At 33.2% G+C, this 16,597-nt stretch overlaps 1 protein-coding gene across 2 annotated transcripts in view; it reads right to left on the bottom strand.

The window, feature by feature from the left end:
* The window catches only part of cindr (CIN85 and CD2AP related), a 32,169-nt gene extending 26,858 nt beyond the window's left edge, over window positions 1–5,311 (bottom strand). The window contains exon 1 of one of the 2 annotated variants that reach the window (XM_085951157.1): window positions 5,051–5,311. In XM_085951157.1, the coding sequence (XP_085807283.1) occupies window positions 5,051–5,078 (28 nt within the window). In that variant the 5' untranslated portion in view covers window positions 5,079–5,311. The remainder of the gene's footprint in view (window positions 1–5,050) is intronic. The other variant, XM_085951150.1, reaches the window with a different exon arrangement.
* Window positions 5,312–16,597: the final 11,286 nt, after the last annotated feature.

Raw genomic sequence — 16,597 nt, 5'->3', positions numbered from 1 at the left:
AATACATATTTACAGGTGCATTTTCTTGTTATGGCCGCGATACTACGTACTGTCAGCAGTAAATCCATGCATGTGTAAACGGAGTATTAGTTAGAAACAGTCTTACATATTTATCATATTCCGAATACAAAATGCTTTTCTCACATAAATAGTATAGTGGAACCTCGATTACCCGGATTGATTGAGGATGAAGATAGTCAGGAAAACGATAAATCTAGATAATTGATAACTTATTCATTAAATTTTTTTACTACTTACCTTAAGTAACTTAGAAATCATACATTTTTCGTATAAGTAAACTTACAAAACTGATGAACATAACATATAAGTAAATCCAGGTAATCGAGGTGCTACTGTAAGTGTAAGTGCTTCGACCACCCTGAAAGAATTATTTATTGAATTTTGGTTTTCATATTATGGTGAGTAAATAATAATTATTAACCATCAGAAAATACGAAAATGATTAACATCAAATGATTATAAATAAATAAATAAAATAAAAAAGCCTTTTTATTTCTTACAAACAAAAGTAAATGACAGTTAATTGACTATATCTAATGAATATATATATCACCTATGAATATATCTATTATATATATAAGTATATCTATCTATGATTGTAGTATCTACTTATTTTCTAGTTTATATAATATTAATTAGTATTAATTTTTTATATTTTTGTGTAATACATACATATATATATATATATTAAGATTTTTTTATTTTGTAAGTATATAATACTATTAGATAATGTTTATAAATTAAACAGTAATATGTAATTAGTTTGTTTGGTTTGTAAGAACCCCTCTTCGGGTGAAGGCCTCCTCCAAAGAGTCCCACTGATCATCTATGCATCTAGGTCCCATCAAATGATTAACAGAAAGTAATTTACGGCTAAAATTTTCCATAGAACTGAAAATCTAACTAAGATATTATGTTTCATTGACGATAAATTCAATATTCAAACCCGATTCTACCTAATTGTCACGTATTAAAACAATCATGAAACTGAAACCATATTTTCTATTTTTACTTACTTATATACTTAAATAGTCTCTGAATGCATTTATTATTATTTCTACATACTTACTATACATTTTTCATTAGCAATAATTTACAAATCTAGTTCTGGATATAACCATAAAGCCTAGTTTTCATTGGTCATGTAAACTACTTAGGTACTGGCTCAAATACTCAAATACTACATTGTATGGAGGAGTCAACTCATCGATGGTGGTGGAGTATGGTGATGGGCGCGATTGAGACGAGGATAAGTTTAATATTAAGTTTCGTTGTACCTATCAACCGTACACTTAAGCAAGTGCGAAGGAGAAAATCAAACTACTGCGGCACAGTGCCAATAGGGTATAGCAGAGATCACACTGCAGTGTTGCCATGTTTACTGAAAAATGTCAGTAGGTTTACTAAATTTATATTGCGTCAAAGGTGATTTTGTATACCCTTTTTATAAAGATACCTAAGTACTTAACTTACTATTACTTATAATTATTATGTTTACTGTTAATTCTTGGTGAAACGATGTTACTTAGTACTAGAAATAAAAAATAGCATAATAAGTTGTTAGTTATTTCTAATACTTAATATAAAGATACGGTACTGTTCGGTTATCAGGAATACAGCGGAAAACACATTTTGAAAATACCCGATATACTGAATTATTTGTTAGTTTGGGTTAGGTTAACCTAACAAATAATCCAGTTTATCGGCTATTTTAAAAATATGTTTTCTGCTGTATTTCTGATAACCGAACACTACCAAAGATACTTCTGAGAGTACAACAATATGTAGGTACGCTTTAAAAGCAACTTGTCCAATTTGCATTGGGTAAAATCGCTGATTTTCATACATACTTTTTTGTCAATCTACTAAGGTAAAGGCACTAATGGTTGACAGTGCACTAATGGTTGACACTTTTGAAATATATTAATTAAAATAAGAAAACCTGTGCATGTATCCATTCGAAAATAGCTTAAAAACATGTACAGTGTAAATTTTGTGATGAACCAGTCAAAACTCATTTCTTTTCGAGCCAAACCATTAAAATGGCGAATATTTTTTAAAGAGTGTGACAGAGTGAGTACGTATTTCAAATTTTCTTACCAAATCCGTTAAGAATGCTGTACTCTTACAGGTAAGAAATTATTACATAATATGTTTTTATTTCAGATTTTTGGTATCTTACATGTAATAATATATGTTAGAGTGTAGATTTGAATAGGTTTCGTGACAATATATTTAAATTTATGTCTGAAATTGATGGGTGTCAATTATTGGACCACAAAATAAAGAAAACCTAATAGTTGACAGGGTATGTCAATTAGTAGTGATCACATCAAAGTTGCAATAAGAGTGATTTTTCAACAATTTCGGCATACACATACATTCAGTTTTGATTCCATATAAGAAAGTATATTTTTCGTCCATCCTCTCCAATAGTAGACACATGTCAACTACTAGGTAAATTAAATGTCAACTTTTGGTTCCGCAAAACACGAAGCGACTGCCTCAAGAAAAATGCCACCTATAAAACGACAAAATGTTTCAATACTATTAAGGCTATACCTCAGTTGAGGCATGGTCTAAAAAGATCGTGGCTAGGCGATGCGCAGATTGCAGGTCGCGGGTGCAAATGACGCATGCCGACCGAAATATAATTTGTCATATAAATCCAACATGCGTCCATTTAATGTTCTGTTTATTGTTCTATCAGTAACAATAATAATATATTCATTGACATCTTTTTAAAATGGGTAACGTTTTAAGTTATCTTTACACGATTTAAGAATTAATACCCCCGTCGCCATCACGAAACAAAATTACGTATTGACACCTCGACGTTCTCTCTCAGACTGCCAGCGAGTCCAAAATTTTGTCGCGCCTATAGTTGAAAATTATTTGCCGTTTCACTGAAGTATCGCCTTAAGCGTCAATTACATAGAGCTTCTTTACGAGCTGTTTGTTTGCGAATTTATAATCTGCCTGTAAAGTCGCCCAGTGTAATTATCGAACAAGCTAACATGTTCGATGATTACACTGGGCGACTTTACAGGCAGATTATAAATTCGCCAACAAACAGCTCGTAAAGAAGCTCAATGTAATTGACGCTTTAAGCAGCTATGGAGGCAGCTATACATGATGAGGCAAAGCCTTCCAACTACAACAGCTACAAAATGTGCCTAGAATTACACTGTTATATAAAGTTAAATCTCATGTGTAGCATTAAATGAGAACAAGTTCATACATATCTGAAGATGGAAAAAAATAGTAGCAGTGCTGGTAACATTGACCAATATTTACGAGCAACTGCAAATCCAAAAAAATGTATTTTAGAAGGGAAAAAGAGATATCATAAATAATATGTCTGCGTTGTCCAAAAGGCATTTAATAAAAATGATATCATGGTAATGATTTGTTTTGACAATGCAAAAACGAGTCACCGGTTGATGGTTAGTCTGTATGTAGGTACCAGAAAAGGTAAGGAGAAAATATTTAGGTAGGTACATGTAAATTATACCAAAATATTCCATGTCAACTATTGGTGTCTAAAGGTGTCAATTATTAGTGATTCATCTTTTTTGCCATGTCAAGCATTAGTGATAAAAGATAGGATACAAAAATGTTTTATTAAAAAGTGTGTTTGATTATTGCTTATTTTCTCTCATTATAATATAATCAGTAAGGGTTTTGTGCAGTGATTAAGATGTCTGGTTTTTAAATCTATGAAGAAATGTGTATTCTATATTAAAAAAAACAAGATTTTTTTCTTAATGTGTCAACCATTAGTGCCTTTACCTTAATATTTTTGATACATATTGAATATTGAACAATTTATCTGGCAACACTGGATCGTAGATCGATGGTGGGGTAAGGCGAGTAGCAGAGTTACTATTCCACTGTCTTACTCTTAATCTTACTTTTCTCTACCTAGCTCGAGTAGTCTACGTAATTATGTTTTCACTGGTAGAGTTGTAGAGAGATATTTAGTACTTGTCAAAGTATTCTACCGCTAACTCTACCAATGAAAACCAGGCCTAAGCACTATCTATATATTGTGGTTTTCAATGGATTATAGGTACTATTGCATTGGATAATGGAATTACTTTTATTAAACAATCAATATAAGCAGTTATAAATGTGTTAGTATATTATAATAAGTAATAAAATAGCGTGAACCCCAGCCGTTTCTGCTGGTTATAATAATTAACATGCAATATAATTCTGTTGTGACAGATTATTATAATATTAAACTTGGCCTACTAAACTTTCTACAGGAAATCATTTTTTTTTGATAAAATGGAATAGATGAATATATTATTATGATAACGCATTTGACCCATAATAAATTAAATGGAGCAATTTTACTATGAAATTAAATTTTAGGTAAATAGGTTACCCATAACACAAACTGTCAACATAACACAAATTCAGTATTTTATCATTTGAAAAACATATAATTTTATTGTTAATTAAGGATATATTATTATATAGGACTTATAGTTAACAACATATCGAAGGGCGATATTTTAAAATTAAATTAATAGACTATGTAAGTAATTGTAATGTATTATTATTTAAAAGAAAACGTCAAAAATTTTGAAACGAATGACAGGTTTTAACTTTGTATAGAGATATCTCTATTTCATTAGAGAATGAGTAAATATTCAGTTGACCTGTTAGCAGAGAAAGATGTTTTGGCAAACTAGAATCAAAGGTGATGTCAATAGTTATTAAATTGTACACCTTATGCAAAATAATAGTGATGGCATCAATATACATGACTCATTTCTTGTACAGGTACACGGGGTACAATAATATTTTGTATGGCATACATTTTTGAACAAGGTATATTGTATTTTGGAGCTGTTATTTGTGAAGGTAAACCACCGAGAGATAAATTATAGTGAATCAACGATGCGAAAGCAAAAAGGTTATGTTAGTTATAGGGGCGTGGGTACGTCAGCTTCGTGTCAAAATGTACAGTTATCCATAACAAACAAAATATTCGTGAATATTTGACAACTGCACTCACCGAGTTGATTCTGCGAGGAGTTATCCATTTCGGTTTGCGATATAAACTACGGTTCACTTTTGGCACATAAACAATGACACTTTCGAAAACTCATCGATGAATTATTTTACGTTTCATGTTATTATCGCGCATACTTTATCAGAAACTACTACGCTCGCCACTATCCGCGTACCGTTCATCTACCATTTTTTCGTCGGATAATAATATTATTACGACCCACTGCAGACAGATATGTCTATCTCGCTTCTTCTCGTTTGATATGGGCCATCTGCGTGTGCTTGAAGATATTCTAATCTTTTCCGCAAGTAGTCAGTATATTGAGAAGATAGGTATATTCGATGTCTTCCGTACAAATGAAACAAACCTCCGCTAGGTTGGTAGCGATACATACGCCATTATAGAAATAGCAGATTTCTACTATTTTATTTTATTTTATCAAGTAAGTAATATTTGGAACGTAGAGATGTCACTAATCATTAAACTACATTTATTTTATTACAAAATAAAATAATAAAGATTTGAATCACCGGTTATAATTTTTATATCATTCATTATCCGATATTGGAAAATTATTTTTATTTTTTTATTATTTTAAAATAGAAAAATAGTTAATAGTTTACATAATAGATGTCAGGAGTTTTTGTTTGTTTTGTATTTTATAATGACTGCCAGCGGCAGAGTATTTTTTGGATAATAAAACAATATAGGTAATACCTAGATAATATTATTTTATTTCATTCTAAAATAAATTTAGAAAAATGCAACCTTTTGTATACTTATTGGTAATTTTATTTTTTATTTCAAGAGATGTGCTCTGACTTTACTGAATTTAAATCATATTGGATGTACTAAATCTAACAAAAGCAATCTACGCACTATACAGGGTGGGAGGCGCGTGAGGTGGCGATGGACCGAGGGAAGTGGGGCGATCTTGCACTCACCCTATGCACCAACACTGGAGCGTGGCATGGTAAATTGAGTAAATCTAAGCTAAATGTAATTTTGTATCGTCACTTTAAGGCGATACCTCTACCTACCAGAGGCACCTAGCGGAAAAATACGAAGCTTGCAGTTTGAGACATTTTTTTTTGATAATTTACGATTTAAACTGTATTAATTAACAAATAATGTAATAGTATCTGAAAACATTAAAAAGAAAAATATTTTTTTATTTTAGGTCAAAGATATACTTAATTATTGTAAAAAAATGTTATAAAATGTGAATTAGTCAAAGGACCCCATCTTATTATTACATATATTTTATATTATTAAAATTTAGTTTATTAAGTTTTCTATGTTTTGTCATAGAGATTTTTCACTAATAATTCATAGTTTTAATATATTTTATATTCATTTTAAAAAACAACGATTTTTATAAAAGTAAAAACCCACGACTATAACATTATTGATGGCTTGAAAATTAAGAAAAAATAATATAATACTTCGCGAAAATCTTTAAAAAAATCATATATAAATTTATTGTTTTATTCATTAGCATTACACATTTGCTATGTTAAAAAGTGTATCTACACCCTGAGATTCTTTGCGTTACACTGAAGTTTTCACTATGATGGTAATATATCTATGTTATATGAAAAATGGATACTTTTCACACATGTTTGTGAGTCTCCTGTAAAATTTTGTAAGTGGCTTTTGTCCCAATTTGATACTATGCTACTCAAATAATCAGAGAGAAGGAATGAAACAATAGGTAGATTAAAACCACAACAAAATTATAAATGAAACGTACTCAATCGCTCCACAAAAATTATATTATCCATAGTCATAGGTAATAAGTACTGTTACACCCCTGAATGGTCCCCATTTGGGGATGTCTCTGTGTATCTGGAGAGGCCCGAGTCGGTATCAAACCAACAAATAGTAAGAGTTGATTGCGAAAATAATTAAATAATGTTAAATATCTGACCGGCAACATTGTCTGAATGCCGTTACAAAAAAATACGAACGGCAACGCCGCATTTGTACCACTCGTAAGCGACCGTTGGTTTTAGCGGGAGAAGCATTTTTGACAGCAATGCAGTAAGCAGTGTTAACCTCGCTATCCGCCAAAATTAAATTGAAAAGAATTTGTATAAAAATGTAACCATTTAGAATATATTAACGTAAATATACCATGCCGTTTCCAACACAATTCCGGTGTGTTATTTGTTCAGCTCCAAGTCCCGAATCCAGACGAAAAACCACAAAGAATAAAACTGACAGCGTTCTTTTCACTTTCTAAAATGGAGGAAGATGACATTACCTACCAACTTTAAACTCGAAAATCTCTTTGAAAACTACTATTTTTGATACTTTTTGTTTTTTTTTCTGAAAAGAGCATCACTTGCACTAGGTACCATAATCAATTAAATCATGAATTTAGTGGGAGGTGGCGTTTGTCCCACTTTGATACTAAGCTACTCATTTGTAGATACATATTACATTCTTTCGTATGTTACTGTTTTATAACCTAGGCTCTTAAGTTGTTTTAATTTACTATAATACTAGTGCCGAGTCTCGGAGGTAGGCTGTTAAGATTCGACATAAATAGTGCACATCAAACTTTGTGAGTCATAGTTATTTGTTTTCATTGAACTAAGAATACAATTTGAAGATGGTGCTGGTTAGCTTTTAAAATTTAATTAAAACCTGCCTCAACCAAAACCTTAGTAGTTTAGGTATGCTATGGGCGATGCAACAAAAATAGTGCACACTTTTTCAGTCATACTTACTTATTTGTTTTCGTTGAATTCGGAATTTACAGATGGTCTTGGTTAGATTTTTAAACCATAATCGATAAACAAATTATTCTTCTATCTATAAAACATCTAAAATGGTGTATGGTTAAATGGCATGATTTTAGATATTTTAGAGATAAAAGAATATTTTTCGACTATTATTTATTATGACATCGATTAGGCAGGGTTTAATTGAATTTTAAAAACTAACAAACACTATCTATCTATACATTTGTATTCTTAATTCAATGAAAGCAAATACGTTTGACTGACAAAGTTTAGTGAGCACTATTATGTTGGATCTTAACAGCCATCCTCCACCCTTCGCCACTGATATATTATATTATCATGGTATATTATGATGACAGATTAGCGAGCTGTAGCTGATCAGTAGCTGCGACAATTATAAAACTGTCGTAAAACGTATGAGATCATGGTGGAATCACTTTGTTAAAAGTGCGAAGCATTGTTTTTTTCATTCTTTCTCATGAAAATTTTCTCGTGAAAATATTTACAAGATAAAAAGAACTTTTATATACAACGTTTTTAAATTTTCTGTTTAATCACATAAACTTGACCTGACCAGCTTAAACGATCAAAAAAATTTGTACTTGATAGAAATAATACTGAAATGTCATTTTGACATTCATATTGATTTCCATAGTAACGCACGTATATATTAAAAATTTGGTTGCTAGGACCATCCGCTTAGCAACCAATAATGGTGTCGAAGTAACTTTTCATACAAAACAGAATTAACTGAAAATTAATTCAATTATTCTACTTAACATTGGCATCGTATTCTGATATATTCTAAAAGTTTCAAATGTCTAGCTAGTCGGAAAGTTAGTTAAAAATCGATTGCAAGATTTGTACCGGACAAAGAACCACCGGACAAATAAGAATACGAGCTAAGAAAAACGTTGTAAAATAAAATGAGTTGGCAACACATTTCTTCACAACTCAGTTTACTTCTAATGTAGTTATATGTTATTAAAATATTTTTTCTGTTACCTATATTAATGTTTTTATTTTATTTTCCATAAAAAAAGATAAAAAAATCAATCCAGAAAGTTTCGGGATTATGTTTACCAATCACGGGATTCATAGGTATCGAAAATAGTTCGGGATCCCAGGATCGGAATCCCTACCTACTACATAATTTTATTGGTCATGTAACTACAGTTATTTTAAAATTAATATTACCAAATGTATAATATATGCTGATGTAGGCTTCATTATCATATATGAAAACACAAAGACTCTAATAATCAAATGAATATTCATTTTTGATTTTCATGTATAGAATATTATTATATTGTGGAAATTCGCCAGACTGTAGAACCACAATATGTAAAAGTGGAAAATTATATTTTTTTATAACTTTCCGCCGCATTATAACATCCTTACACAGAATCTAATTTGAACTGAGCAGTAAACGTCAAATTATTTCTGGAGCACTCATTATAGATTTGATTTATAAGCATTTTTGCTGCCCGAAAATTGCGTAGGTTCTTCCACTGTTATTTGAATATAAATTTTATTGATATCCATCTACTCGGCTGCCTATTGTACCAATGTGACCATATCAAAGAAAAATCCTTAAATAAAAAAAATGATAATTGAAAATTCCCATCGTGAGCTTAATGCTGTGGAAAAAATATAAAATGCTTGGGTTAAGGACACAGCCAAGCGGAGCGGCAAAGAAGAACAATGCAATAAGAGAGCGACATATTCTTATATTGATAAAACACACACATGTATGTATATATATTATATACGTGGATACTATATAGTATATATCATCACCTTACTATCAAAACCGCGTAAGTCTGTTTGAGAAGAATGTTGAGGGGAAGAAAAAAAAAGTAATAAAAACGATATTTTAAATACCTCTCTAATCGATGAATCTGCTAATACTGGTAGTGAATTAGGAGGTTTTAATCCCATGCTTGAAACCACAAGACTTACGAGTTTTTAAAATTTGTCGCTAGATAAACAACATACTAGTCTAGAGAACCGAGGTTTTCATATGATTTAAAATGTTTTTTTTTTGTTTAAACTTTGTCGAACGAAGTAAGGTGACGATATATTTTATTCTTATTTAACAATACAACATGCTCTGAGGACCCAATGACAGTAGTGTAGTAAAACCGTAATGCAGTAAAAGAAGTGAAACAATCAGTCACCTAGGCTTTGAGAAAATCACAAAAATATATTGTGACAAGTGGCGGGCGGTGGTCTTCAGAATAGCATTTTTTGGTAGTACGCAATGGTTTACTTTATATACCCAGCATTGGAGCATAGGGCAAGCACAAGTTCGCGCCACTTCCCTCGGTCCAACGCCAACTATTGCGCCTCCCGCCGTGTCAGACCTGCAGCACGTAGGTCGCTTTTGTAGCACCGCTGCAGGGTCAGGGAGGGCCGGCCATGGCAACGGAACCCTTGAGGCTGTGCCATAAGGGTATGAAGTGTCACACTCTTTGGCGGCATCAGGAACACTTGTCCTAGCCACGTAAAGCGTCTCTTCGTGATTACCTTAATCACCGAAGGCTGCCGTGTCAATAAGCTAAAATAATATCTTAGTGTATCGTGCACTAATACGTATCTGAAACGTCGAACTTCTCAGAAGGTAAATTAAATATGTCTCTGTTTATTTATAGACATAAGCTTCAATTATTGACAACAAAAAAAAATTCTACATCTGATTTGACATTAAATAATTTAACAAAATAAAATATATACTATAAAGCTATGGTCTGCCTAATAGCGATAACTTACAGCGGTATTCCAAGGAACAAAGAATTGATATACTTAAGTGTATATATCTTAGCACAGCTCAAAAGAAAATTAGCCACCCACTTATTAATAGGCACGCTTAAACTGTCGTGTGAATTACTTCGAGCTTAAATTAATACATATTATTCAAATTCTTACTTGGGCAAACATTACAAATACAATTTTATTATACGTCCAGGACCACAGAGAATAAAATAGAAATGCGAAAACCAGTCACCATAGACTACGATTTTGTAGGCAGTTTTGGCAAGCTTTTAAACGCATGAAATACCGAATCGCCTGAATGTCCTCAAATATTAGGAATACTCAATGCGCACTGCGTTTACAATATGATAAACTTTAAAATAATATATTCGAAAGTATATCTCATATTGATGATTATTGTCATGTTTTAGGTTTTTAAGACATTCTCATAATGAAATAAAAATGTGTACGGACAGGGAAGAGCTACGCATCGGGCCATTTAATATAGTCGCTACCATAGTAACCATTTATCAACATAAAGATTAGTCGATATCAAACCTTTTAATCATGCAATTCATAAATAATCTCTAAATATAATAATCGTTCCTTGCATACTATGTTTGTCCGTGAATGACGTAAAACTATTAAATACTAAATTTACATAGATAACTTAATAAATTTTATCTAAATATAATATACATCATTAAAATTAAATAAAGTGTACAAGTGCATACAATAACACAACCATAAAAACATTTATGTATTTATTAATCAATTATGTATCCATATAAAATTAAACTTGGTAGTTGGACATCATACCAAACTACAAAATATGGTATTCCCGACGGAAAGTGATGAACAACTTCACTACAAATGCCAATTTTGTTGCATTTAGCGAAATTGCAGGGTTATACTGTCAACATGGGGATGTCTTGCCAATTTTGTATGAGATTTTGTTATTTACCAAATTAAAAAAAAAAATGACTCTATGTGCCCCTCTCTCCCATGGACACTTTTAACTTAAAATTCATGTAAATTAAGTCAAATCAATGTCTTGGATAACTCCTCCTGAGACATTTATAGTCATAAAAAATACTGATGCTTCACACCAACCGCACGGTCCCGTAATACACCCGATTAAGACCTGGTGTTGTGCGGGGCGGTTATGGTTTGCTGGGGAAATTAACTTCAATGATGATGTCATGACACATCACAAAAATGTAACATTGTGATGATTGCTAATTCACATGCAAACACAGACAAAGAAAAAGATGTTTTTGGCGATTGCTAATTAAATGATAATCCACGTGCAAAGTTTTATGATTTAATTATTAATTTTTAATTTGTTCCACTAATTAGGTCCATACCTACTCTGTACTAGAGTAAAACACATAATATACAATAATATGCATTTACATTTTCTAGATGCGGGATACAAATGCGTGATACACGGCTTCAGCAGTGGACATTCTGTCAATCATCCAAGTCGGTCCGCTTTATTGACATACATTATATTATTACAACTAATAATTATTGGATTTTCACCAATAATGGGCAACATTAAAATATGTGTAAGTATATTCTAACACTCTTGAGTGACCTACCATTATGTCTTAAGCGTAGGGTGTTCAACCAATGTGTGCTACCCGTGCTCACGTATGGCTGCGAGACGTCCACGAGAGATGTCCAAAGGCTAAGAGTCACACAGCGAGGCATGGAGAGGTGCATGTTGGGCATCACGCGAAAGGACCGTAAGAGAAACGAATGGGTTATGAAGCAGACAAGACTACGCGATGTAATAGACGTTGCCAAACAGCTGAAATGGAGATGGGCGGGGCACATTTCTCGCCGAAAGGACGGCCGCTGGACAAATGCTGTCATCCAATGGTACCCAAGGGGTACGAAACGGCCACAGGGTCGCCCTAAAAGCCGCTGGATTGACGAACTGATAAAGTTCGGCGGAAATACGTGGCAGCGAACGACACAGGACCGAGAGAGTTGGAGAAAGCTTGGGGAGGCCTTCGTCCAGCAGTGGATTGACCCCGGCTAATGATGATGATGATATTCTAACAATTAAAGCTGAACAAATACAATATTACGTATAATTAATTTTTTGTATAAGTAGAATTAATATTTTAATGGTACCTACTAAAAGAGCAGGGTGCTAGGATTTTAGGGATATTTTAGGTAGGTATACAACGTAATGTAATATGAATGTTTTATGACGGATAAGACGTCTATTAACAAGGACTCTAAAACAAGAATACGGCAAAACTTTTAAGCGATTGTCTTTTTAATGAAACACTTTCATGCAAGAACTTATCAACTTAATAATTCTGTCTGAGACTTAGGAGTTAAAAGGGTGTGAAAATTAAATTTCTGGCACTTTTCTTCTAAGCCTTTCCAACCCTTACGTGGCATATTTTTAACAGGTAAGCGTCGGCGTGGGTTTTTTATTTGACAGCTTCTTAAAGGCAATATAGTCATTCTGTTTCCACACCGGTAAGTACTGATACCAAATCTACACCCAGGCATTAATAGCCGAATATCCCATTGGAAACATAAAAAAAATATTCTTTGCAACCTACGATGAGATTTTACTAAATAATAATAACTGAGAGAAATCCGTGATTTTACATGCAGTGACTCCAAGAGTTATAATAAACTATTTTTTATTCAACGAATAAGCGATATGTTTACATGATGCTGAGGCTAAAAATAAAGGCAGTAGAAAATGTACCCCGAACCGCGATAGGGGTCCAAGACTGCGTCACCGCTAGCACGGTTTTCCCGCCAAAATCTAATTTGTTGTAACGTACAATAATAAGAAATAAACATTGTATAACATCCAAGTGCAACATTATGGACTACCAATAATAAATTTATAATAGTGAGTGAAAAATAACCAACGTGTAAACAACTCAAAATTTCAATGAATTGTTGGCTCAGAATCCTAATAACAACTCTTTATGACGTGTAGGTAATTAATTGTCCGATTTTTATAAAAACGTACCCTAAGTCTTGTATTAAAAATACAAAATAAAATACCAAGTCAACTCATTGTGGAGATGTGAAAATATGAAGCCCTGTGTTTTCTTCACTTTTACTGAAACATAACCGTGTGATCCTTGTCTCTACAAAAGCCCCCCTCCGCTCTTATCCATAAAAAAGGGACTCATAGGTAATATTAGTAGATACCTGATTATACCTTTTTTTCGACCGTGTCCGATCTGCAGCCCTATGTTGTAACTTGTGACATGAAGTCACCAGACGACATGACGTAATTGTACGTATGCTCAATACACGCATCGATGCCCAATGCACACGGCTCACTATAGATATTATTATGCTGAAACACCTATTTGTGTATGGGAAAAATGAATAACGCCAGTATTAGAGTAGCGTTAATTTCTCGAAGACTATTGACTCACTCCGGTAGTACGTCATGTCGCCGGGCGCCTTCAACTGACAAGTTACAACATAAGGCCCCTGGGCTTCCACAGAGTAGAGGTTTGTATTAACAGATTTTGTCTTTTACGAGAAATTGATATCAGCCTCTTGCTAAACCTATTAGGTCCATACCCTAACTCACACAAAATTGAAAAAACAATATGTGTACTTGCCAGACCCAGGATTCGAACCTGGGACCCACGGCGTTATAGTCCAAGGCTTAAGCCGCGCGGCCATCGTGGGTATATTACCAACCTAGTATTACCAATATAGTGATGTATCGTCAATGTGTATGGGTGGAATGTATTATTGTAATCTGATCTACACATGCCGGGATAATTTTTGTAAATTAATATTTCGCGCCGTTCTCACCGCTGACAGAACAGTACACAAGTACCCCCAAGAGATAGCGTCTGATTCGTTGTCTTTGTCTTGAACTATCTGGGATCAATTGGCTCACGTCAGTCACAAATAAAGTATAGCGAAATGTGAAGATTTAAAAAAAATAACCTCTGCCATATCGTCACCTTACTATCAAAACCGCGTAAGTCTGTTTGAGAAGAATGTTGAGGGGAAGAAAAAAAAAGTAATAAAAACAATATTTTAAATACCTTTATAATCGATGAATCTGCTAACACTGGTTGTGAAATACGAGGTTTTAATTCCATGTTTGAAACCACGAGACTTACGAGTTTTTTTCAAATTTGTCGATAGATGGACAGCATACTAGTCTTTCTAGAGAACTGAGGTTTTGATATGATTTAAAATGTTTTTTTGTTATAATTTTATCGAACAAACTTCATTTTTCCATAATATCGGACTTACAAGGTCTTAATAATAATGTGACGATATATTGTTTTTAAGATCGATGGATTCCGTCCAGCCCGGTTGACCCGACTCCAAATCGTCGTACACCCCACCACGGCTTCACAGTTTGGATGTTTGCTGAATAACTAAAGTATCCATATATACCACTGTCCTTGGAATCTGTTATATTATTATACTTCTGCAGTAAACGTTGTTTCTTAAAAGATTTAAACAATCTTAAGTTAATAAATAAAATTAAGCCTACTTCACAATAAGAGATTATCATTATGATGCCTATAACGGTAACTAAGTATACCTGCTCAGTTTTTAGGACAAGTAAAATTGTGCGCGCGTAAAGGGTTTTAAAGCTAGGGGCGTTCAAGTGTTGAGTGTTCAGGTGATGACGCTGACACTAATGATTTTAACGTGGCACTGAAAAGATGCTTGGAGCTTTAAGCCCGGCACTACTTTTATTACATTTCTACGGTCATCAACGCCTATCAAACAAATTGAAGTGTGACAGGGCTCAAACCATTTCACCCTATGAGCTTAGGAACCGTTTCGAAGAGGATTTTTTTATATACATTTTCTTACAGTTACTTACTAACGTTATTGCGGGCACCAAAATTCATATTTCGAATTATGGTGAAGTCAGGCGCGAATTTAGATATCTTATATTATATTGTGTTGGTGCATAGCTATCAGATATTAGTTTGCTATAGACAAGCAATTCAACCATATGTAAAACGTTCTAGAATCTCTATAAAGTAAGTACGTATTAGACCAGTGATGGCGAACCTATGGCACACGAGATGATTTTGCATGGCACGCGATTGTTTTATGTTGAAGAGAAAAAATAGATATAAAAATAATAAATTACAGACTGAATTGTATACAAAATCAGAGCGTTGGGGCGGACCCTTTTTTGAGTTGCTCCGCTCCAGCTTCACTCCGGGACCTAACATTTGCTCCGGCTCTGCTCCGCTCCGAATATGTATTATACGTAGGTACCTATACAAATGTTAAAAATAAGTAGTTTTAAAATAATCGTCATTTTCATTATTAATTATATTAAACAAAATTTCCGATCAGCAAATCGTCTCTCATTATTTGCCTTTTCTGTCAAAAAAGTGATGTTATTTATCACTCGACAGTGTTGCCATATTTCAAATAATTATATAATATATAAAATATACTATTTTCATTGGATTTTAGGACGAAAATTTAATAATAAAAAAAAATCCGGAGCAGTGGAGCACTACAAATTTTCGGTGCTCTGGCTCCGCTCCTGCTCTGGATTAAAATCCCATTGCTCCAGTGCTCCGTGCTCCTGCTCCGAGCTCCGCTTCAACGCTCTGAATTAATCGTCTTCTATCAAGGGTTGATGACCAACTAGCAGTACCTACACGTCTCTGTTCTGGACGTCATATCAGATTCACAACGCCTTGAGCATTGAGCCGCTTACGGAGGCTGCGTAGCCAAGTGAATCTCTTTCTACTTATGATTTTACAACCCTCTACCTTCCCTTACATTATGAGTCAGAGTAAATCATACTACTCAGTTCGAAAGAATTACAAGATAAAAAGAACTTTTTAGAAACCACGTTTTTAAATTTTCTGTTGAATCTTAATATAAACTTGACAATTCTATGTATTAATAATTTAGGACAAATAAGGCAATTGTCAATAAATCATTTTTTTGCTATTTTGCAACAAACAAACAAATATATAGAGTACTGAAATGTCATTTTGATATCCATAGTAACGCACGTATATATGCATTATTTAGT

The sequence above is a fragment of the Rhyacophila brunnea genome, unplaced genomic scaffold (assembly GCF_057557595.1).
Source record: "Rhyacophila brunnea isolate RB1 unplaced genomic scaffold, BYU_Rbru_1.0 scaffold_10, whole genome shotgun sequence".
Taxonomy (NCBI): domain Eukaryota; kingdom Metazoa; phylum Arthropoda; class Insecta; order Trichoptera; family Rhyacophilidae; genus Rhyacophila; species Rhyacophila brunnea.
The sequence above is the reverse complement of the archived record's forward strand: the minus strand, read 5'-3'. Positions and strand labels throughout refer to the sequence as shown.